At 43.0% G+C, this 26,030-nt stretch overlaps 1 protein-coding gene and 1 non-coding gene across 2 annotated transcripts in view; one reads left to right on the forward strand and one right to left on the reverse strand.

Annotated features, from left to right (window-relative positions):
* Positions 1-272: 272 nt before the first annotated feature.
* Positions 273-26,030, reverse strand: part of LOC126457948 (macrophage mannose receptor 1-like) — a 66,970-nt gene continuing 41,212 nt past the window's right edge. Inside the window, exons 4-6 of the mRNA XM_050094679.1 lie at positions 22,077-22,328; positions 13,363-13,755; positions 273-617 (exon numbers count right to left, since the gene is read on the reverse strand). Coding sequence (XP_049950636.1) covers positions 451-617; positions 13,363-13,755; positions 22,077-22,328 — 812 coding nt within the window. The 3' untranslated portion in view covers positions 273-450. The remainder of the gene's footprint in view (positions 618-13,362; positions 13,756-22,076; positions 22,329-26,030) is intronic.
* On the forward strand, positions 7,397-7,471 carry Trnat-ugu (transfer RNA threonine (anticodon UGU)). The gene has a single exon. It is a non-coding gene; the product is annotated as a tRNA-Thr (tRNA).

A 26,030-nucleotide genomic window follows, 5' to 3' on the forward strand; every position in this document is an offset into this window, starting at 1 on the left:
TAGCCATTATTTGTGGTAAGTAGAGACTGTATATAAATACGTAAATCATTATAACTGATATGAGTCAGAAAAGTCTGGATAATAGAACGTAGGTTGCATCTGACAGTTTAACATTCCATTTACTCCACGAATTTGTTATATAAAAGAAAGTAAACAGAAATTAATAACGATGTTCCATTGCTCATTCAATGAAAAATACTAATGACCATCATCTTGCCAGATGGAACAAATAAAGGTCAGAAACACTAGGTTAAGAGGTAAATGACAACCACTGCTGTTTACAGTGATATCTTTATTCACATGTCACATACACGAGTTCCTCTGTGCAGCAACCCGTTTAGTTATATCGGAGATTAGGCCCGTGCCTTCCGAGTAACTTTCCTTTATTCGTTGTATGGAGGGAGAGCGGCGCTTGCGCCCTCAGCCCTGTGTTCTGGGAACCTGAGCGCATCACATAGGCACTATCTCGCAGATGAAGGGCAGTTCCGAATCACAGCGCACGTCATTTAATGCGCCTATACCTTGCAGAGACAGGCAGTTCTCGGGCCTCCCTTGGTCGTTGTTGTCCGGCTGGTTAACTCCCCACGGGTGGAATTCCATGTCTTTTATGTGCCTGCCTGTAAAAAATAAACACTACATCACTCTCAGTAGAAACTACATATATCTAACTGCCTCATGAACATCTTCCGAATGAAGCGAGAAAGAGAGAGAGAGAGGGAGAGAGACAGGAAAAAAATGGGCCTCTAGAGATATGACAGGATACGTGCCTTCTCACAGCAGAAGCAATTCTTAACGCATTATTAAAATAAAAACGGGGTAACATACCAAGGGGGGTGTAATATGTAATGTAAGAATAGAAAACTTATTTATAGTTGTAGTAAACTGCGTGTTGACTTGTATGTGCCTACGATCTCCTGTGGCAATAATTCGAGCTCATCACTGGTGCTCTTACAAGTGACACTCTTCTTAATGATATCTGCAATAGTGGTAGTCTAGTGTCAACAATGCATGTACTATGGTAGTGGCTGGAAATAACTGAAAGTGTGATTAAGGAGACTTCGAGCGTAGAAATATGAACTCGCAGCCGTGATTATGTTCGAAAATGGTCGTAAAGCTAATTTTTTCCGATCGGAAAAGAACATATAGAAGTAGTTATCCCATTACTTAAGTTATCGTAAGTCACTGAAACTTTTTATATTATTCTATCTCAGTTCATACCCCTAAATCAATTTATGTGTAACAGCAATTTCCTTGCCAACATGGCCCCAGATTTCATTTTAGGTGGTAAGTGATGGTATAGAACCTGTGCAGTATTGTGACCAAGTACTATTGGGAAAGTTTGTATGCGTAGGTACAAATGCATCCGCTACAAGCAAACATTTGGAATATGTATACGTGTTCATAGATCAGTTTATATTTGCCTCGTACTTCTACGGATAGTAAATACTCAAAACCGTCACTATGTAACGACGTAGTTAGCTTAAATTAAGCATATGTATGAAACACAAAACACTGGAGCAAGTAAGAAACAATACTGCGGCCACGGTCGAATTTAAAAGGTAAAAGCAACCGCGCCGCAAGAGAATTTCGATGTTCGTCGAAATTACATACATATTTAAGCTAAACGATACACTTCAACATGAAGTACATCCTCGCGTGTCCATCTTTGGCTGTATTCTAAATAAGGACATAGATGTTACACGAAGTTGCAGCGAAAGTGTTTTACGAGAATTAATTCGACTTTGTTCCAGAATAGATAAAATAAAAATTTGAATATGTGTCTTAAAATGTAGAGGGTATAAATTCAGCATGTGACGATTTTCCAAGAGGGAAACAATGTGTTGCGATTAAATGTGTCTAACACATTACCACCTAAAACAGGGTATGACTCGAAATACGACTCTGCAAAATGCAGACATTGGATCACACCTCATAAGTGGATGTCAAGAGTTGTCACTAAGACAGATATCGAATCTACCCCCTCAAGAATTCTGGTTACTCCAGAATGGGAATCTGCTGACCCCAACACAGCAACATCTAGCCTCTTAATGTAAAACAAACTACGGGACCACAAAAATAGCAGCTAACCCTAACTGGTCCACTATAGACCATGGAAAACTAAAAGAAGACCAGCGACTATACAAACTAGAAAACAAAGACAGATTCCAGACCGTTTAGAAGCTAGCGCTTAACACATCCACAAGGTGTTAAAATTTGTTGCCTTACAACTGAGCCAGCAGAATGTTATTATGTGAAATATATCTACATCACAGAATTATGTGCCCTAATGCAGAACACTTATAAGGGTCGCTAGGAGGAAACAGAACTCGACAAAGTGTATGAAGATCTTGTAAGCGCACTTGAAAGTTCATTTCTGCCATACCAAGATAACGCCTCACTGCGATGTCTTTAGAAAATGACAGTGACGAAAAAATGCACTTAAGAAAAGTCAGAAGAAGTAGGCTAATAAGCGTAGAACTAACGAAAGCAGCGGCGGAACTCAAGTGTGGACGTAATTTCTCTCCAAAAAACGTAGGCTTACTCCAGAGATGTTAGACTCACATGGGTTCCTCCAAGAGCAATATCCGTTACCGGTGACCAAATCCAAATGACTGCCGTAATACGTATGGTCTAAAAACGTTGTAGTAAGTAAAATGAGACAACACTGTAACAAGCAAATAGTAACAAAATCAAATAGTAACAATGGAACTCTTATGGGGACATACATTTGAGTCATAGCATTATATGTAGAAACGCGGGCACATTACATTAGGAAAGTTTACACAATCTGTGAGACACAGAAGCTTTTGGTGTTTGCATACATTAACGCAAAAAACGGTGTAATGGCTCTCCCATCACAGCAGACGACGGAGAAAGAATAGTAAACGATACACCACCTGAACAGAATCTACATATCCTGAAGAATGTACATATTCTGAACAGGGAGGGACGGACAGCCACTAGCTTTTCAAGGGAACGCTTGACGGCGAAGTAATAGATATTTCTGTCGTAAATAATGAAGCCCTGACATCAATAGGAGATTTAGACCTCTCACGAAGATTGCACAGAAAGTGACCACAATAAAATCACAGACAGACAACATAGTAGAAGATGTATGCAACGAGAGACTGTTACTCCACAAACCGAGATAGCGAGAAATCATATCAAATTGTCCTCTGCAAGTCCGCCCCTGGTAGCTGAGTGGTCAGTGCGACGGAATATCAAACCTAACGGCCCGGGTTCGATTCCCGGCTGGTTCGGAGATTTTCTCCGCTCAGGGACTGGGTATTGTGTTGTCCTTATGATCATCATTTCATCCCCATCCACACGAAAGTCGCCGAAGTGGTGTCAACTCGAAAGACTTGCACCAGGTGAACGGTCTACCAGACGGGGGCCGCGCGGGATTAGCCGAGCGGTCTGGGGCGCTGCAGTCATGGGCTGTGCGGCTGGTCCCGGCGGAGGTTCGAGTCCTCCCTCGGGCATGGGTGTGTGTGTTTGGACTTAGCATAAATTAGGTTAAGTAGTGTGTAAGAATAGGGACTGATGGCCTTAGCAGTTAAGTCAAATAGCATTTCACACTTTTTTTTTCACGCAACGAGAGGCCCTAGCCACATGGCATTTCCATTTATCCTCTGCAAAACGTAACAGGAAGCGTGGACTACACAATCCGTAAACTGACCGAAATGATACAGCCAGCACAAAGGACAGCAATACCACGAACAATAAATCAAAACTCTCAAAAATCCCATGGTCACACGAACACTCAAACCTAAGAAAAACAAGAAAAGCTGAAAAATACAACCAACGAGCAAACAATGCCAGAGAATAAGAAGGCAGACTGGATGAAGACGGAGGAATATATGTATAAACAAGTGGGGAGAGACTGTAGAATATTTACTACAAAAACACCTGATGACGATGAATAAATAGACCATCAGATACATCTCAACCTAAGAACAGTACACTACAGCCTGACTAGTGAATTGAAATAGTCACTTGCGCATTTACGTGAGAAGAGGTCGCGCAAGCTATACCAAGACTAAAGAGAAACCGATGGCACCCACGTGGAATTCCTACAACATCGTAACGTTGGAACCAGCAAATACAATAATCGTCAATAAAGTCACGGATTAAGAACCAGACGACCCAAAATCATACCGGCGAATTTTCTTACTGAATACAGTTGCGAAAGTCAAGGAACGCTTTCTTTACGACGGACCACAGTCATCCGTGAGCTAATGGGGCTTAGCCCGCATCAGAATCAGTTTAGGAACAACACATATCAACTGAAGGCGCGACAGAGAAACCTCTCCGCCTAATGGAAAACACAGGTCGGAAATATGCAACTTATAACGACAGACAAGGCCACGGGAGTAGACAACATTCCATTAGAACTACTGATGACCCTGAGAGAGCCAGTCATGACAAAACTCTACCATCTGGTGAGCAAGATGTATGAGACAGGCGAAATACCCTCAGACTTCAAGAAGAATATAATAATTGGAATCCCAAAGAAAGCAGGTGTGGACAGATGTGAAAATTACCGAACTATCAGTTTAAAAAGTCACAGCTGCAAAATACTAACGCGAATTCTTTACAGACGAATGGAAAAACTGGCAGAAGTCGACCTCGGGGAAGATCACTTTGGATTCCGTAGAAATATTGGAACGCTCCTGTGGCAATACTGACCTTACGCCTTATCTTAGAAGAAAGACTAAGCAATGGCAAACATACGTTTCTAGCATTTGTAGACTTAGAGAAAGCGTTTGACAATGTTGACTGTAATACTCTTTTTCAAATTCTGAAGGTGGCAGAGGTAAAATACAGGGAGCGAAAGGCTATTTACAATTTGTACAAAAACCAGATGGCAGTTATGAGTCGAGGGACATGAAAGGGAAGCAGTGGTTGGGAAGGGAGTGAGACAGGGTTGTGGCCTCTCCCCGATGTTATTCAATCTGTATATTGAGCAAGCAGTGAAGGAAACAAAAGAAAAATTCGGAGTAGTATTAAAATCCATGGAGAAGAAATAAAAATTTTGAGGTTCGCCGATGACATTGTAATTCTGTCAGAGACAGCAAAGGACTTGAAAGAGCAGCTGAACGGAATGGACAGTGTCTTGAAAGGAGGGTATAAGATGAACATCAACAAAAGCAAAATGAGGATCAAGGAATGTAGTCGAATTAAGTCGGGTGATGCTGAGGGAATTAGATTAGGAAATGAGACACTTAAAGTAGTAAAGGAGTTTTGCTATTTGAGGAGCAAAATAACTGACGATGGTCGAAGTAGAGAGAATATAAAATGTAGACTGGCAATGGCAAGGAAAGCGTTTCTGAAGAAGAGGAATTTCTTAACATCGAGTATATATTTAAATGTCAGGAAGTCGTTTCTGAAAGTATTTGTGTGGAGTGTAGCCATGTATGGAAGTGAAACATGGACGATAAATAGATTGGACAAGAAGAGAATAGAAGCTTTCGAAATGTGGTGCAACAGAAGAATGCTGAAGATTAGATGGGTGGATCACGTAACTAATGAGGAGGTATTGAATAGAATAGGGGAGAAGAGGAGTTTGTGGCACAACTTGACAAGAAGAAGGGACCGGTTGGTAGGGCATGTTCTGAGGCATCAAGGGATCACAAATTTAGCATTGGAGGGCAGCGTGGAGGGTAAAAATCGTAGAGGGAGACCAAGAGATGAATACACTAAGCAGATTCAGAAGGATGTAGCTTGCAGTAAGTACTGGGAGTTGAAGAAGCTTGCACAGGATAGAGTAGCATGGAGAGCTGCATCAAACCAGTCTCAGGACTAAAGACCACAACAACAACGGCAGACATCGCAGCAGCATTTGACAACCTCTGATGGCTTCAGATATTTGCGCTTCTTGGGGAGCTGCTGATAGCGGCCACACTGTACCACAGCCCCCGGGATTACTGTAGGGCCAAGATTGCTGAGTGGCCAGAAGAGAAACGGGATGCGGTCAAAAGAATTACAAAGGCACACTCACACCTCAAGCCCATCTTCTGGGGTCTAGCAACGGAACCTCTAGTACATCTCGTGGGGAGCATTGACAGCGGTGATGGAATCCTAGCATATGCCGACCACCTGCTGGTGGAGGTGTTGGCCAACTTCGGAGTACAGCTTGTTAAGAAAGCCAGTGACGTACTTCAACACAAATGAAACTGACGACTGTCCCGGACAAAACACTTCACACGTTACTTAAAGCTAAAACTTGTGACACGATTCCAGAGAATTGCGGTCAACAAAGGTCTTTCCTTCAAGACCCACATACCAACAGTAGAAGACCAGGCTGAAAAATGCTACAGAAACTGACAAATGCAGGTTACAGACTTCCACTAACGCACCACAAGAATATACCTCTATGCAACTTCTGATTCCTTTATATGCTTCGCGGTAAGCAATTTGACACAGAAATTGCTGCTGGCGACAATCATGACTGCTGTGAGGTGCAGGCAGAGAGGTGTGCTTCTGCAGCTATGAGGAGCCATTGTAACTATCTCTCTTGAGTCCTCTGCGTAGTCTTTGGCGTCTTTCCAGTCGACATCGCCGTATTGAACGGTGATGCGTTTCAGGGACAAAATAAGAGCGCTCGCAGAAGAAAGTATCACCGATAAACCATATCTTAAGATAGGGCGGTTTAATACATAGCGAAGGTGGGATGAACAACCGCCAGAACTTAGAACGAGCTTGTAGGGAAATTGGCTCCTCGATCATGTAGGAGTACACCGCACTGCGCATACAAATGCCGGACGACAAAGTATGATACACGACAATTTGTACAACTCTCTCAGGAATCCAGACCCAGTCAGAACAATGGACACTATTTCAGTAATATTACAAAAAGAATACGCAAGAGACAGGATGTATAGACTTGCACCCAGACCAAACGTAACAATAACACTAAGTGGCAGCGTGATAATAGATAAAATCGAAATAATATAGTATTAATATTAAATCGACACCCTAGCTGCAAACAGGTGATGATATACATCATATATATATAGTTAAAATATGGCTACCAGGCCACTGAACTTCTTGTGCGAACGCACACGCTATGCCCAACTCGTTCCGGACTTGGTAGATTAATCTGCCACGACTAATAAGTGTGATGCGCAGACATCTGTTAGGAGCACTACGAATGTAGTGGTGTGGACATGCTGGGGGTCCCGGCGGAGATACGAGTCCTCTCTCGGGCATGGGTGTATGTGTTTGTTCTTAGGATAATTTAGGTTAAGTAGTGTGTAAGCTTAGGGACTGATGACCTTAGCAGTTAATTCCCGTAAGATTTCACACACATTTAAACATTTCTGAACATGCTGGGAATGAGGGTTTCACGGGGAGCGTGCAAGCGATAAGTCCCTCCACGCGCATTATCCTCCGTGCCCTCGGTGGCTCAGATGGATAGAGCGTCTGCCCTGTAAGGAGGAGATCCCGGGTTCGAGTCCCGGTCGGGGCACACATTTTCAACATGTCACCAATGATGTGTATCAACGCCTGTTTGCAGCTAGGGTGTCGATTTAGTTATCATTTCATACATAATACAGAAATACAAAAAGTAACGATAAACCAGACATGCGCACTAAGACAAGTTGCTACACAACACAAACGTAGCTACAAAGCTATATATACACATGAAATAATATTAGAGACACTTGAAAATCGAGAAAATTCCGGTCAGAAACGAATAACTCCATGACCCCATTCCATAATCTGCGTTGCTGACGTGCTCCACGGAGTACTGACTGTAATAATTTCCATAATAAACTACTACAATAACAGTCTTTGAAGCATATTTGATGCAGTGACCGGCTACTGTTGCATGTGAAAAAATGTAATTGTAAGAGATAAACTAAACAAAGACATGATAATTCACTGACCAAGATATAAAGGAATCGAAGAAGGGTCACTTCTTTTCATCTTGAATCTAAACTGCAACATCTGAAAGAATCTTTGGTGAGTTATTTGTGGATACACGTTTATGTGCTCACACTTTTGAATCATCTACATCTACTCGTACATCGATACTGCGCAAACCACCATACTGCGCGTGGCGGACGGTACCCCGTACCAGTACTAGTAATTTCCTTTCTTGTTCCAGTAGTATATAAAACGAGGCAAAAAGACTGTCTCTACACCTTTGGATGAAATGGAAATGAGCGTTTGGCGTCATTGGCCAGGAGGTATATTGCGGGACAGGTCCGGCCACCTTGTTGCAGGTCTTATTACATTCGACGCCACATTGGGGACCTGCGCGCCGGATGGGGATGAAATGATGATGAAGACAGCACAACATCCAGTCCATGAGTGGAGAAAATCCCCGACCCTGCCGGGAATCGAACCCGGGCACGTAGGACGGCAATCCGTCACGCTGACAACTCAACTATAGGGGCAGACTATGCTTTCGGGTGAGCTCTAAATACTCTTATCTTATCTTCTTGGTCCTTACGTGCAATGTATGTTGGAGACAGCAGAATCGTACTGCAGTCAGCTTCGAATGTCGTTTCTCTAAATCTTGTCAGCAGAATCCCTCAAAAAGAATATCGCCTTTTCTCCAGGGATTCCCATTTGAGTTCCCGAAGCCTCTCCATAACACTTGCTTGATGTTAGAACTTACCAGTAACAAATATATCACCCCATCTCTGAGCTGCTTCGACGTCTTCCTTTAATCCGACCTAGTACGCATCCCAAACACTTGAGCAGAACTTAAGATAGGCTCGCACTGGCGTCCTACATGCGCTCTGCTTTACAGATAAACCACTCTTTCCTAAAATTCTTCCAGTAGAACAAAAGTTGACCATTCGACTTTCCTACCACAATCCTCACACGCTCGTTCCATTTCATATCGCTTCGCAACGTTACGCCGAGATATTGCAACGAAGTGACTGTACCAAGCAAGACACTAGTAATGCTGTATCCGGAAATTACGGGTTTCATTTTCCTACTCACACGCATTAACTTACATTCTTTTACATTTAGAGCTAGCTGTCATGCATCACACCAACGAGAAACTGCGACACCTTGCCGTGCGCCGCAGCATCATCAGCATACAGCCACAGATTACTGCCCACGCTGTCCTCCACATTATTTATGTATGTAGAGAGTAAAGTCATGTCGCACTTCCCTAGGACTCTTCTCACGACACCCTTGTCTGTGATGAACACTCACCATCGAGACCAACATACTGGGCTCTTTTTTTTAAGAAATCTCTGAGCCACTCACTTATCTGTGAAGCTATTCCATAAGTCCGTGCCTTCTTTAACGGCCTGCAATGGGGCACCGTGTCAAACACTTCCCAAAAATCTAGAAATACGGAATCTATCGGTTGCCCTTCATCGACAGTTCGCAGTATATCATGTTAGAAAAGGGCAAACTGAGTTTCGAAGCAGCGATGCTTTCTAAACCCATGCTAATTCATGGACATAAGCTTCTCTGTCTCAACAAAATGTATTGTATTCGAACTGAAAGGACTCTGCAGCAAACCGATGTTAGAGATGTTGGTCTGTAATTTTGCGGCTCGGTTCTTTTGCCCTTCTCATACACAAGAGTCAACTGCTCTCTTTACCAGTCCCTTGGAATATTGCCCTGGGCGAAAGATTCCCGATAAATGCAAGCTAAATAAAGAGTCAGTGCCGTAGAGTACTCTTTGAAAATTGATTTGGGTTTCCACCCGTATTTGGTTACTTATTTGTTTTCAACTCCTACAGTTGTTTCTCTACGCCAGGGACGCTTATTATCATGTCGTCCGCAGCTGAGTCTGTTCGATGGTCGAACGACGGTATATTGTACGATTCTCTTGCATGAACGATTGCTTGAACGTGAAATTTTAAACTTCGGCTTTCGATTTGCTATCTTCAACTGCCACACCACAATGGTCAACAAGTCACACTTAGCCATTTTGCGTAGGACCAGAATTTTCTCCGGTACTCTGTCACGTCGTTTGCTAAGGTATGATGTATGCTTCACGCATAGATCTGTTCACAGATGCACGAATCACTACTAACCTTTGCTTGTCGTCATTTGAGCGTTCTTTTTTGAGGCAAGAGTGCAACGGACTCTTGTTTCCCCAGCATTTTCCGAAACCCGTAATTAAACCAGAGTGGGAGTTTTCTGTCCTTAATCCACTTACTAGGCACATTATTCTCAAGACCACAATATACAATATTCTTAAACTTTTACCCATAATTCTCCTACGTCCATTTTTCTCGAACTAAGTGATCTCATTTCACTGTCCAAATGCTTATCTACTTTTTCTAGCAGAAACACTCTCATAGCCTTCTTAACTGATTCATTAACTTCCGCAACAATAGTAGCTATAATGACACATTATCGCTAATCCCCGTTTCTGTACTGACGTTGTCGATAAAGTCCGGCCTATTTGTAGCTACAAGGTATAAGATATATACTTACCCACTGAAAAGCACATAATTGTATTGAATTCAGCAAGTTAGAATTTGTACAGAATCATTTACTTTGATTTCATTTCCTGCACAAGTGCGACAGCGAGACTTTGTAGAGCTCTAAGTTCCATTTAGCCACCCACAGCGTTTCGTAAGTGCGACAGCTATGACTACGTTTGGGAACCTCTTAGAGTTGCAAAAATATCCTGGAAATCAAAGAAAGTACTCTGATTGGCCTTAAGCATTTTTCATTCCAATGCGAAGGATCAGGACGAGACGCTCCACATCTACCTGTCTTTTTTTTCCAGACCTCAATGAGTTAAGGGTTACGCTACGGGGAAGAGAATAATTATCATGGAACTTGAAATTCCTGCCTTTTGCCTTCAATCAGGAATAAACTCCAAAATCGGTTTTTCTACACCCTATAAAGGAACAGTCACGGAGTTCAACAGCATCCACTATGGATGAAATTCATTTAACCTCCAAAATCCTTGGTAAAATGTCTTGTTTGTTCAGCTATATGAAATACACTATTTCGCTACTACTGTACAGAGTTAAAATTTTACACAAATGGTGCTTTTTGTCAGAAAACAAAAAAGGGGAAAACCGGTGGGACATTTTCTGGTAAAACCACGAAATTAATTTTTCAGATGACATGTAATCTCAAAAATATGAGGATAGCGACGACATTGTAATCAGAAGTGTTCAGCCAGTTAATGAGGTATTATTAAACAGAAAAAGGATAAATCACTGAGGTTGACCATCCAGTGTGTATGCGCGTTATCTGACAAACATTAAAAATAAAATAAATTATGTATTACAGTGTCAGAGATTCGTATTTCAGTTCAGAATGTGCGAAATCAACTCGTTAACTATTAACTTACATTGTGTTCATGAAGCCAAGTTTCACCCCATTTTGTTTACTCGAAGATGGATGAAACATTGCTTATCATTAATATTAAGTGCTTTTCCAGTTTTAGCTTATTCCATTGACAAGAGAGCGTCGTCTTGTGGATAATAAACACAATGTGTAGCTAGATTACTACTTCGATAGTTGTTTAACATTATCGTCTAGTTAATACGGCTTAAAATTAATGACAAGCGGTATTTAGACACCTGATAAGAAAGAATTTCAGTTCTTTCCAGAAACAGTATTATCACTACAGCAAGAGGAACAGTATGCTGTTGAATTAATTGACTTTTCAGCAATTCAGCCAGAAACAGGCTTTCTTTATAGTTCCTTCCTGAGCTATGCTGTGGTGATTATAGATTTATTTGGTGTCACGTTAATATATATTTCATAATTTTTCTTTCTCAAACTAGTTTATTCCTGTTTACGTTCTGTCAATAAATCAATGTTTCTAAATTTTCAGAAGTGTACTTACAGCGTACACTGATCATCCAGAACGTTATGTCCACCTAGCAGTATGTCCACCTTTGGCACGGATAAGAGCAGTGAGGCGTCGTGGCGCTGAAGCAACGAGGCGTTGGTAGGTCGCTGGAAAGAGATGGCATCATATCTGCACACACAAGCCACCTAATTTCCGTAAATTCCAGAGAGGGGGTGGTGAGCTCTGACGCCACGTTCCATCACATCCAAGATGTGTTCAATCGAGTTCAAATCTGGCGAGCTGGAAGACCAGCAGATCAATTGGAATTCGCCACTGAATTACTCGAACCATTCCACCACACTTCCGGTCTTGTGATGCTGCGCATTATTTTGTTAAAAAAAGCCAATGTCGCCGGGAAACACGATAGTCACGAAGGGGTGTACGTAGTCTGCAGCCAGTGTGCCATACCCTTTGGCCTCCATGGTGTCTTGCATGAGCTCCACTTGCATGTTCCCCAGAGTACAATAAAGCCGCCGCCAGCTTGTCTCCGTCTCACAGTACAGGTGTCAAGGAGCAGTTCCCCTGGAAGACGACGGATTCACGCCCTCCCATTGGCATAATAAAGAGAGTGTCGGGATTCATCAGATCATGCAAAGCTTTGCAACTGCGCCAACGTCCAGTGCCGATGGTGGCTTGCCTGTTTCAGTCGTTGTTGCCGATGTCGTGGTGTTAACAATGGCATACGCATAGGTCGTCATCTGTGGACGTCCACCGTTACGAATGTTCGACACGACGTGTGTTCAGACACACTTGTACTCCGCCCAGTATGAAAAATTTGATGTTAGTTTCACCACAGTTCACCGCCTGTCCTGTTTTACCAGTTTCAAATGTGTGTGAAATCTTATGGGACTTAACTGCTAAGGTCATCAGTCCCTAAGGTTACACACTACTTAATCTAAATCATCCTAAGGACAAACACACACACCCATGCCCGAGGGAGGACTCGAACCTCCGCCGGGATTTTACCAGTTTGTTGAGCCCACGACGTCCAACATCTGTAATGAGGGGTGGCTGCCCGACTCGACGACGCCTGGACGTGGTTTCACATTGGTTTCGCCACGTGTTGAAAACACCCGATGAGTTGTGTAGTTTCCGGACCATCGCAGTCTGCCTTCCGTCAAACTCAGATCACGCGCCTTCCCGATTCTACAGCACTCTTATTGACACTATATGCACCGTGCGTGTGTCTGACTGGCAGTCACACCTTTCCACGTCACACTGCTATCTCCTAGACAGTTTTATATCGATAGCGAATCGGCAGTCATAATGTTCTGACTGGTTTCGTATTTTTGCTTAAAATTGCAACTGGTTGTTAATCATGCAGTTAGAGGATAACCAAGGAAGATAATCCTAATATTGCATTCTCGAGACCCAAGAGCAAAGGTAGTAGTGAGGTTTGCTACTTCTCAGTGCAATGTCTAAAGTTGTCGGGCGCAAGAAATAACTAGTGCATTATTTTTGTGGTATTTACTCTGATCCGACAGTATTACGCCCATTGTGGATGTTATGTTTTGCGGAGTAGTCAGGAGAAATACAAAATAAGAAATATCTGTACCAACCTGTTTCAGTAACGAAGTCGCCTTCGACAGCCTCATCCTTGAAGCCCAAGAGGTAGCCATTGTAGGTCGGCTCTAAGAGACGCAACACCGTCAGACCTCGGCTCCAAGTGTCAGGTACAGCCAGCGTCGCGTTCTCGGAACGGCAAACTTGGGCTGCCGCCGCATACACCTTTTTCTCCTCGTGGACCTTGTAGAAGCGCCCTGCTTCCTCGGACCACGTGTAGGAATTGGGTACGCCCACCGTAAGACGGCGCTCGCAGAGGAATGGCTCTACACCACCGCATTTTCCGTCGTTCAGCAGTCCGTCATTGCGGACGTCGACGCAGTCCTCGCCATCGCCATTACCGTTGCTAGGCTCGTTAGGCATCCATGGCAGGTACGACACTGGGCGACCTGATGCAGAATAAGTGAGTTAATAAGAAACGAGATTTGGTGAACTACGAGAGCTATCCACAAAGCACATTACGTTTTGGAATTAAAAATAAATAAAGTATTGGAATTTTTTTTATTGTATACAGGTGAATGCCACACTTAAATACTACTTTTCTACATAGTTGCCATTTAAATTAAGGCACTTATCGTAGCGATGGACGAGCTTGGAAATTCCTTCGTCGTAAAATTCGGCCGCCTGCGCCTTCAACCACGTGGTTACCTCTTCTTGAAGCTGTGCGTCGTCATCAAAACGCTGCATAGCCAACCACTTCTTCATTGCTGGGAATAAGTGGAAGTCGCTCGGTACCAGGTCGGGACTATATGGCGGATGAGGAAACAACTCCCACTTAAAAGATTCGAGAACTTCACGAGTAGCATTTGCCGTGTGGGCCCGGGCGTTGTCGTGAATCAGCAAGATCTTTGAGCCCAACTTTCCCCTGTGCTTGTTTTGTATTGCTCTTCTGAGGTTGTGCAGAGTTTGGCAATACCTTTGAGAATTTACTGTAGTGCCTCTTTCCAGGAAATCCACAAAAATCACATTTTTCTGTCCCAAAAGACAGTCATTACGTGGTTGAAGGCGCAGGCGGCCGAATTTTACGACGAAGGAATTTCCAAGCTCGTCCATCGCTACGATAAGTGCCTTAATTTAAATGGCAACTATGTAGAAAAGTAGTATTTAAGTGTGGCGTTCATCTGTATATAATAAATTTTTTTTCAAATACTTTATTTATTTTTAATTCCAAAACGTAATATACTTTGCGGATAGCCCTCGTATATACTTACGTCACGCTGGGAGTCCTGCGGCAGGTATTACAGTGGAACAAGACATAAGAAACTTCTCGACTGACTGGTCGTGGTCTGTGAAACATTTTTGTTCCTCACGTTTCGTACAAAGCTGCGTGAACAAAAGTTTTCCATGGACCATGGCCTTACATACCGGAAGACGAACCAGCAACTAAATCATCCGGTTGTGGAAGTCTTCATTTTATGATAGACAAATGAACTTAACCATAGCCTAGGAAAAAAGTGCAGTAGAGCGTAAATAGTCTGAATACTTTTGAAACTAAATATTTGTTGGCCGATTACGTTCTTGTCGTCATGTTCAGATTTATAGGAGTTCCATGCATAAGCTCTGCTGGCGCTGAGCTCATCGGCTCTGCAGTTTCCCCCTCAGTACAAATCGCCGTTATGTGTATTCTGCGTTGACGTCTGAACCTATGTTTCTGGCCGGTAATGCTGTTTTTGTGCAGTTAGCAATGGTAACGAAAACTGAAATCTTCGTTCTTAGTTTTTCCTATAAACTTAAAGTAGTAGGCCAGGTAAACAAGTGTTAGTGGTTCAAATTAGCTCGGAATATGAAGTTGGAAATGTATCAAATTCGGACATTAAAAACAACATTGATCCCATTACCAAATTTGTGAGTCTACTTGACAATGAAGGTGGAAGTTTGCACATGAAAACAATGAAAATGTCAAGAAATCGTATTTAAGGTACCACAGTTAACACATGGTTAATACCAGCATGTACTCAAGGACAAGAAATAAATTCATAATTTCTCACGATCGTCAGCGCATGGATTGAGGGGAACCAAATTACACATCGCTGCTATGGTATGGGAAAATGTTATTGGAACACACAGGCCACATTTGCGCATCAGAGAAGCCTACATATTACCTCTGCAATAATGGAATAAAAATATTGCATGTCACAGATAAAAACTAAAAGAATTCGTGGATGGAGACAATAATTTCTATAGAATGGTGTAGCACTGTACCTGTCCTCGAACTAAAAAAGCATTATCTTGCAATCTCGAAGTCATTCAAGACAGTCTGGAAGAAGATGATGACTTGCAATCAAGTATTTACGGACGATGAAGTAATTCCTTGTCGTCGGGTACCAAGACCAGTGCCAACGTCTGTGATGAAAAGGGATCATCCTGCGAGGAACCACTTCACAGCCATGAGAAAACTACGAAGTGATCATAACAAAATGAGTAACATGACTCACACTGTCTTTAAAACATTTTTCGACATTTAGCGCAAAAAGAGAATATTCTCAACTTTGAAACAAAAACATATTTTCGAATTATTTTATTAAATTGTACCATAACAGCAGTATTGAACTTTTCAAGCTATGTTGTGCATTCAGTTGTGTTAATTATAAAATGTGACACGCAATGTATATTTATACTTTTGTGTTTAACGTAGTATATCTGTTTCGTAGCATTGGTACAACATGTTTCAGTAAACGATCGGTTATCAAAAATATCAGTTATCCGATAGCCCCCGTCCAAAACTGTTTCTGATACCTGGTGCTCTACTGTAACAAAAGGAAACTGTATACACACGAAATTATTTCAGTAAATGTGTTACATACATATAATATTTCATGATGTTTATTGAACAAGTAAAAATGCAGTGACCAAAATACCGACCCATGCGTCTGACGAAAATTTAAAAACCAGCTTGAAAAGAACTTGATATCCTGAGATCGTAATAAATGGGAAACAGCGTGTCCTACGTCATTGTTAGTGCTATAATGGTGTCCAGATAAATTTACTTGAAATTAGAAATACGTCAGTGAAACCGAATTTATTTTCACGTTTTCTTTCGTGGTGGGATTTGTCCAACAGCTACAAAATTTGCAACACACTAAAATCACATAGCGGCAATCTAAGATAGAAGCTCAAGCTTAGTACGCAGTCTCAGCAATGCTCGTAAAAGTATCATCTGAGGAAGACTCTTTGTAGAACTGCCAGCTATGAGTAACTGCAGAGCCTGACAAACCGAAGCAGTTAAAAGGGGAGCAGGAAATGAAACGAAACTTTGCAGGTTGAGATGATACGTGATCACAACGTCGAGTCAAATTTATAAAAGACTTGGCAGTATGATCCCACTTATCAATATGACGTTGCACCCCGTCTAGTGCATGCACTAATTCGGTTGGACCAAGCTATTCCACCAATATTTTAAATTGTCCTTGGCATCCTTCATACTGCCACTGGCACGGAGTTGATGTCCAAGCTGGCTCCACACACGTTCTATCGAGGAGACATCAGCGGATCTTCCTGGCCAAAGGAGTACCGCGACAGCAAGACAGCTCGTACAGGCACGTGCTATGTGCGTGGAAAATGTCAAAAGACATGCTGTCGCATGTCAGGCAGCACAAGGACCTCTACGCCATTTTGACAGCACACTCGCCGACGAGTGTCGTTCGGTATGGTTAGAACCGAGCTTCGTCACTGAACGCAATACGAGGCCATACACTAGCAGTCAGTATTCCCAGGTCACGACCACTCCCAACGCAGCCGTTTGTTTGGTGGTGTTAACGCCAGGCCACACATGGGACTGTATTTTTTTCTTTTATAGCCTAGATGTTGCTAGTCTCCAACCAATGCTGCGGTATGACGCAGAATTTTACAGGGAGTTCACTGCGTGTCCCTGGTTCGTAGGCGTAAATGTCATGGTGCACAATACGGCGATACTGCCGTACGTTGGTGAAACACGATCGACCAGAATCTTGATGGAGAGTATGGCTGCCGTCACGTTTCGATGCAGTTCAAAATCAAATCACCCACACACATCAAGCTCCTACAAATCCGGATACTGCGCTTTTCGACTGGCGGGTCAAACAGAGACCCACAATGACGCTCCCTTCAGACTGCCTTCCGGTGCTGATAATGCTGTCTCACACGCCTATGTGGAATCTCAGTGGCATTGAAAGTGATCGCTGAACATCTTTAGCTGTTCATACTCCTCATATATCCTGTCGGCGTGATAACAACATTAAAGAGGAACAACATTAGTGCACTCAGGTAGCTGCACACCTTTCAGAGAGAATTGCAAATCTACTTATTTACACACTAACTGATGGTGAGTACGTGGACGAAGTTACACTGGTCATGTCTTCTAGATGCTTCACCTTTTTTGCAGGTAGACTTGTTAAGCTCAGTACGTCAGACGTAAGACCACTGCAGAACACTAGATGTCGCCCACGTAACGTCGCAGTCTGCGCAGAAGTACCGCCAGTGCTTTTTTCTCAACATCGTCGGATTGGGAGGCCGCTATTAGTGAAGCGGTGAAGTACTGAGTGAGACAGAAAGTTCACACGCCGTAGCTCCTTGATCAGTCTACTTATGTGTGGATTTAAGTGAATTTTGTAGAGTCTTAACGAAATTATATTCCTCCCATCGATATTCTCGAACCGGTGGGAAGAACCTTCCTAACAGACTGGCCATGCCACGCACTCTCTGAAGAATTTCTTGGAAGGTATGAAGACGGTGTCTGCATTTGTAAACAATTCGATGCGTATGATTTGAGTAAGATGTTAGGAGTGCATAATTTTCAATTGCTGTTGGGAAACGAATATTCTACGCTTAACAAAGCACCTTTGTTCAGCCACATTTTCAGAGCTGCCGTTTCTGCTACGGACAGATTTGCGAATTCAGAAATAAATTCGTTTGCCTATGTTCAGTCAGTTTTTGAGAATAATACGTACATGGAGAATGATTTCACAATATTCATTCTGTGGTAGGAATTGTTTGTATTGTTGGTTCTACAGCGTGTTCAATAGACTCTACAGAAAGCTTAACAACGGTGCCGGGATTAACACCTGTCACAGTATATCTATTATGTCCGTTGTCGTTATCAGTACCCCTCGTATTTCAAAAAAGAATCTGGAGCGATGGAGTATTAGTTGTCATCGCTAGTCAACAACGCTTTCAACAGAGCTACTATTTATTACAGATACACGGTGAGCCATAGTTGCGCCCGGCTCTTCGAAAAGCACGCCAGGCGAAATGCTTTCGCTTCGTGTCTAGTGTTTGCGGTGGTGCTTTCGGTTTGGGGCGCTTTTTGGATCGCTACCGCCCTCTGGCGGGAGGTGGATCAAGTGTACGGTTGCGTGACGATCTAGGCAGTATGTACTGGGCGGTGACCGAGAGAGGTTGTGGCGCGAGCGGGGCCCTGTTGTTGGTCGTGAACTGCTCGCCATGTGATTTTCCCGAGCTCTTGGCTGTCAGGGGCTAAGTCTGCCTTACCCGCATGTACGTGGCTTATGAAGCTTAGTATCCGTGGTGGAGGAGATCAGCGCGTGGGACCGTATGTCTTCATATCGGCCGTTGAAACCACTGGCAGCGGTTGGCTCTGACGAGCATTTGGAAGTGCAACGTGTTCCCGGCGCTGTGGTTGAGTGTGAGAAGTTAAGTACTGTTGTTACGTAACAGAGTTACAGAAGGTTTTCAAGTTCTACTGAAGTGTATGAGTTTCTTCACCAGTGGTTTTGTTGGGGTCGTCCGACCACAGTTTTCGTTTGCCTGTCCGCGGGAACGTGGTAATTGCTTCTTGGTCGGGCCGTTTCATTGACTCCTCGATTGGGTGATTTAGGGTCGGTGTCGCGTGTCTCTGTGGTTCAGAGTCTGTGCAGGCGCCGACCTTGCTACATCTTCTGGTTTTGGGTAACTCCGGAAGGTGGTGGCTTGTAATGGAAGTTTTGAGACTGATCTGCTGTGGCCCTGTAGACCACCAATAACTATTCTGCCTATTGTAATTTGGGCCCTTACACGTGTCACTCCCTCACCGAGCAAAGGAAAATTTTTTTTGGGAACTGCCTGTAATGTGAAGGTTTCTGTGATGGCTTATTCACATTTATCATGTAACAACTGATAGGTGTAATATAAGTTATGTGACTGTCGAGAGACAACTATTTTAGCTTTAGTACAAACTAGCTACTTAAAGGTGCTTCTTTGAAAGAACTGCTCTCTTATAGATACAACAAGTTTAAAATCTTATTATTGGGAAGTTGTTAACGTCATACCTTGCAATATCCTTTACATAGGGAAAATTTGCCAGCTACTTAAAAGAGCTTTTTTTAAATTGTTGTCTTATATATGTGTGTGTCAAGTTAAAATCTTACTATTGGGGAGTTGTTATCGTCGTACCTGGCAATCTCCTTTCATAAAGAAAATTTGTCAACTATTCGAAATTGTTTTGAAATGGTTTCTTTTAATGCCAGACTTAAAAATTTATTACTGAGAAAGCCTTTTAAAATAAAAAGATAACCTTAGCAGTGTGTGTTATTTCACCAGTACCTCCCGGCCCCTACTTCCACGATAACGTTTTTGGAATAACATGTGTAGTTGAGTTGTTGTTTGTAAATCGCCCTAATTGACGGTTCACACAGGTCAGAAATTCAGCCATATCTGTTTCATTGGTATCAGCCCTGCATTTCTCTCGAATGATTACTAGAAAGACTAGAGCCTACAACTGGGAAGTCTTACTAGAATTTGAACCCAACTCCTCCCAAATGCGAAATGTTCAAATGTGTGCAAATCCCTAAGGGACAAACTGCTGAGGTCATCGGTCCCTAGATCTGCCCACTACTTAAACTAAATTATGCTAAGAACAACACACACCCCCGTGCCCGAGGGAGGGCCCGAACCTCTGGCAGGAGGGACCGCGCAGTCCATGACATGGATCCTCAAACCGCTCGGCTTCCAAATACGAGTCCAGTGTCTTAACCACAACACCACCCCACACACGCAAGGGGAAGATGAAAGGGCTATGTCTATTAAAAGAAAAACATTGGCTACTGCCAGAAGACGTGATAATCGAGCCATGATATTATGGCATGGAAAACGTGTGCGTCTAATACATCAGTGTAACAATTTGGAAACGCTATCTCACTCGTTACTTTAAACAGGAACAGAATCTCTCTCTCTCTCTCTCTCTCTCTCTTTCTTTCCCTCTCTCACACATACACACACACACGCTTTCATAAATTCAACGCGGAGGAAGAAACTAGTCTGCTTATCTAGTACTTGCATACTGCACAGATTGTATCGGTATCCACACGTATCACCGCAATACTAACAGAGGTTACGTAGGATAGTGTTTGGCAAACAGCGTGCGTTCACGTAGCTGTATCAACATTTGAAAATTAATGGCAAAGAAACAGCATTCGTTATCACTGACTTATTGGAGTTCATTAACTGATTCTGGTTGACTCTGCACTGTGAAAAGATCGTACCAGTTTCAACGAGATAGAGCCTAGCCACATGACACACACAAGCGGCTCAATACTAATAAAAAATGGTACAAATGGCTCTGAGCACTATGGGACATAACATCTGTGGTCATCAGTCCCCTAGAACTTAGAACTACTTATACCTAACTAACCTAAGGACATCACACACATCCATGCCCGAGACAGGATTCGAATCTGCGACTGCTACGGTCGCAGGTTCGAATCCTGCCTCGGGCATGGATGTGTGTGATGTCCTTAGGTTAGTTAGGTATAAGTAGTTCTAAGTTCTAGGGGACTGATGACCACAGATGTTAAGTCCCATAGTGCTCAGAGCCATTTGAACCATTTGAATCCACCGAAAACCTATCTGAACTATCTTGATAAGGGTGACGTTCTACGACACAGGGTGTAAATGCTGTCCTCGTTGCCTCCATACACGAATATCAGTATTTTCAGAGTGGAGACTGATAAGGGTCTCATCAGAAAAGAGAGTTGTATATCATTGCTGCCAATTCTACAAACAGCGGTTTCGTGCCCATGCGACATGTTCCGGCATTAAATTCTTGCTCATGGAGCCTATTTAGCATCGTTTGTGTTGACATTTGCACTCCTGCAGCTGTTTGGAACTGCTACTGTAGACGAGTAGGATTGTATCGTGGGGATATCTGCTTGCTCATATACACAGATATCTGTCCAACTTGTCCGTTCCATTGGCTTCCGCGGTCGCTGTATCTGCCTCAAAGTAGGCAAATTCATTATAGAATCTGCACCGTAGTACGGATCTCCGTCAGACAAATGCAATTTTCCCTCCAAACACGACTCCACCTAACAAGCATTCAACCGATCCAGAATAACACAGAAGCGAATCCAGCTCAGTAATGGCGAAGTCTCTTTCAAACAAGGAAGACCAATGGGCGAAAATTCGCGAATGATTTCCATTTGTCTAATGTCACCTGACTAATCAAGGACGTAAAACTGCTTCAGTGACTGATAATTGCAGACCCCCACGAAAGATGGCAGAGATCTGCTACTTGGTCGAAATGAAAATGTGGAGTTAACAACCATCATTCAAAGTGTGGGATATTATTTTCTCTTGTGTCATTAAGATCTAAAATACGAATAATTTAAGGGTTCAATTTCAGATATGTATGCATACAAATAATCAGCAATCTGCACACTTCTTTCCACATTTGATGTAAATAGCGTTTGTAAACTCCACAAAAACCAAAATATACCAACTAAAATCGTAGGAATGTTACCATCCAGCCCAACGAATACTCCTTCGCTGGCTTGATCGGTGATTCCGAGGAAGGCGTACCATATGCCCTTCTCTTTGGGGAAGATCTGCTTCAGGCCGTCATAGGCGTAGCGGTCTGGTGGTACTGCCAGCTGAGCTCCCTCTTCCTCGCAGGTCTTCTTGGCTTCCAGCCACTTCTTGTAAGTGCGGTGAAGTTTGATTAGAGCGTAGCCTGGTATATAATGGTAGCCTCGTGGTATGTCCGGCACCTCGGCTGCAACAACATAGGTCAAAAACACTGTGGATCTTATGTATTACAGCAAAAAGACGTTAAAAGATGGCCGAATTATTGTTCTACTGCATAGACAAACACGTGGTTCGTGAGAACGTGTATTCAAGGTGTGAACGATTCAGCAGCTCCATCATCTTCCCTCTCGGTTTCCTTCTCATCTGCTAGAAAGGACTTCACAAACCCACATATGCTCTGTAATCTTGTTCTGAGACTGACTGGGCTTCTATTAAGAACTTTAAATTTTAAATGTGACTTTGTTATTGAAGCTCCTACTATATTTCTTTTAAAACAGGGTCACAGAGGTGGGTTAATTAGAGTGCTTTGATACTGCTTTATGCCTTGTGCAAAATGAGTTTATCATTACGCTCAACGTTCAGATAGATAAAATATATTAAACACTTATTAATTGAGCAAACTGACGCTTCTGCACCGAATTGTAGAGAACCAGCAAATCAGGTTCAGGAACTCAAAGGCCAGAAAATTTGCAGACACTATTTTTATGTGCCATGTGTCAACTAAGAACTTATCCTACTACCCTACTGGAAGGAAAAATATCACTATTTCACCTTCCCGGTGACATCAAGGTCATCAGAGCCGGATATTAAAATCTCTCGAACAGTAATGAGGACACCAACACTCCGTTAGTCACCTTATGGTCTGAGATGCAGGTTACTTCATGTACCACTTTCACTGCCCTCCTTTCCTGTTCCAGTCGCGTTTAGTCTGCGGAAAGACGAACGGCTCGTGAGCCACCCTGTGGGCTGTAATCTCTCTAATTATATATTCTTGGCCTTTTTACGAGATATACGGAGAAGGAAGCAACATATAGGATGACTTCTAGGAACTTACGCTCTGGGAATTTTAACAGTACAGCTTATTGTGATGCAGAATTACTCTCTTGCAGAGCATGCCATTGCAGCTGACAGCATCTCTGTGATGTTACTGCGCTTACCAAGTGAACCTGTAACAAAACGTGCTACTCTTCTTTGGACCTTTTCTACTCCCTCTATCAGTCCTATCTAGGAATGATCCCTAACTGTATGTAATCGGTATTCTTTATATTTGCTTTTTGTTGAGAGTGAATTGCTACTCCCTGCACCAAGCATCGACCCTCTGCAGGTCTTCCATCACTTCGCTACAGTTTTCTAGCGTTGAGATTTTTCTGTATGCAGCATCATCAGCGAGAAGCTTCATGGAACTGCAACGTTATCGACAAGGTCTTACATATAACGTGAAAAGTGATGGTCTTATATCGCTTACTTACGTCTGAAGACTTTCCTCTGTTGAGAATGACACGCTGTCTTGGTATTATATTACGTACGCTTGATTTTGTTCATCAGGTGACAGTGCGGAACTTTATGGAACATCTTCCGTAAGCCAAGGAACACGGCATGCAGTTTGGTGCCCGTATCTTCTATTTTCTGAGTGTCGTGGACGAACAAACCGGGTTGGGTTTCAGACGATCTGTTACGAATATTAATCCCACAAGACATATTCACTAGAACTCTTCAGAATTGTTCCGACAGAGCAGCGCCGAAGCCGGTTATGGTTAGGAGGCCATGCCTCAATGCTTGGCAGTGATAACAACCAGAGACGAACTTGTGGCGCCATGTGACCAACAGACTTACAGACAAAGCTACGTAGCCGGCAGCGAGCAAAATGTTGGGCAGATCCAGGGAGGGGGTTTCCAGATGCAGTCTAATATGATAATGAAAACGTACTGCATACGTGACTAGCCCGAACTAGTCAGTCACAGTTTGTTCTGGCAACATCCCTTTGGTTGTCTACGAGCCATATAAATATGGGCACTTCACAGTACAGCATAGAGTAGGGAACGGCAGTATCCAGTCGACACTGTCTCTGTGTCACACGTCGCCGGATGTCAAACTTTGGCCGATTTGCTAGCCTCGACACCCACGGTCGCTACCGAGGTACACTCAGAGCAGTAGATGAAAAACTGATGGGAAGTCAGGCTTAGTGGTAGCGTCTGAGGAGCCTTCCATGCTGGTTAACAAGGTACTTTGAACTTCTACCTAGCTTCCTCAAAATATTCTCAGCGTGTTCAGTACTCTGAACCACTTGCAGCTTGTCTATAGCAGCCCCTCGGGGCTCTAAATGGGGCCCACAGCTACTTTCACTCATCAAGAGATTCGGCTCAGCTAAGACCCATGTGTAACAGCAACGTTTCCTTCCAGTTCCCTCTCGAGACAAGACAGATTTTTTATTTTCGGAACACATGTTGGTTCCTGTGGAGGAGATTTTCTATATCCATAAACGTCATAACACGCGAGGGAAAAAAACATGTTTCAAAATTCTATATCAGACCAACGTCAGCGATACAGGCCTATAGATTTGTTTGTTTCTCCACGTCTCCAAGCTGCTATCATCATTCACAGTTTAAACGTGTGCCACGTGTGCTGGGATGATTATTGTCCTTCCTTCTGCTATAAAGGGACTGGGAGACCTTAATGCGCGAATCCACCCTTCGACTGAAATAACGCGTAGCCGTCTTAGTTCAACATTTGCATCATTCCTACATTACCGCTTAACACTCTGCAGTCAAGTTGCAGATTACAAATCTTTAACATATTTTATAAGGTGTTGCACAGTTTGACACACTAATTTGGTTTCTCAGCAATATGTTGAACACCGACACACACCATATAAAAACCGCTCTCTAACTTTGACACAACACAGTGCCGAAACAGTGTTTCTCTGGACGTGGATTCTGTCTTGGAAAATTACCATGTTATCCTGCTTCACAAAGTAGTAAGCATTCCGCTGGGGATTCTGTGCATCCACTTACTCTGTTGGCTGATACACTGCGAAACTGGTTATAACACCGAATAAAATCCGAAGAAGATCTGTCGCCACAATTGTCAAACTTCGACGACCAGAGCGATGAGACTATTAATTTCCGAGCATAGGGCATTTCAGGAAAAAAATATGTTGCATTACTTATTGAACGGCTCTCGTGTGTCCTCCATCCCGGAGGTCTGTGCCTCTGTCGTACGACAATGTGTTTCTACATCCCTTCTGCTTAAGTGATTTTGTAAACACGAAATATAAAACTTCAACTCTCTTTTTATCTGCTTCTGTGGCCATACCAGACTGATCAACGAGTGACTGGATAGAAACTTTCGACCTGCTTAGCGATTTTACGTAGGACCAGAATTTTTTCCGTTTCTCAGAAAAGATCTTTTGCTGTGATATGCAGGTGGAAGTATCAATCTGTAATATTTTTGGACAACATGGTTGTGGAGAGAAGCAGCGATTAGTATGATTAATCAATAATTCAAGAACAGTCTTAATCGCATCTATTATTGTTTTAATACTGCCAACCGGTTTCAACCCGACGTAGGGGTCATCTTCTGGGGGTTTACACCATTGGTCGATTGCTGGTGGTGTCACTCCTGTCTACATAACGGCAGGGAACCAGTTATCGGGTGCTCTAATCTTTGGGGCGTTCTGGTGTCCCTTAGGGGAATAGCGTCCAGAGCTGAAGATCAATCAAAAGTGCATTCGGCAAGTCTGGTGGAAGGCCTCATCACAAACGTGATGTAGACGTTGTGTAGACAGGAGTGACATCACCAGCAGTCGACCAACGGTGTAAACGCCCAGAAGATGACCCCTACGTCGGGTTGAAACCGGTTGGCGGTATTATAACAACAATAAATGCGATTA

Source organism: Schistocerca serialis, chromosome 2 (assembly GCF_023864345.2).
Source record: "Schistocerca serialis cubense isolate TAMUIC-IGC-003099 chromosome 2, iqSchSeri2.2, whole genome shotgun sequence".
Classification (NCBI taxonomy): Eukaryota; Metazoa; Arthropoda; class Insecta; order Orthoptera; family Acrididae; genus Schistocerca; species Schistocerca serialis.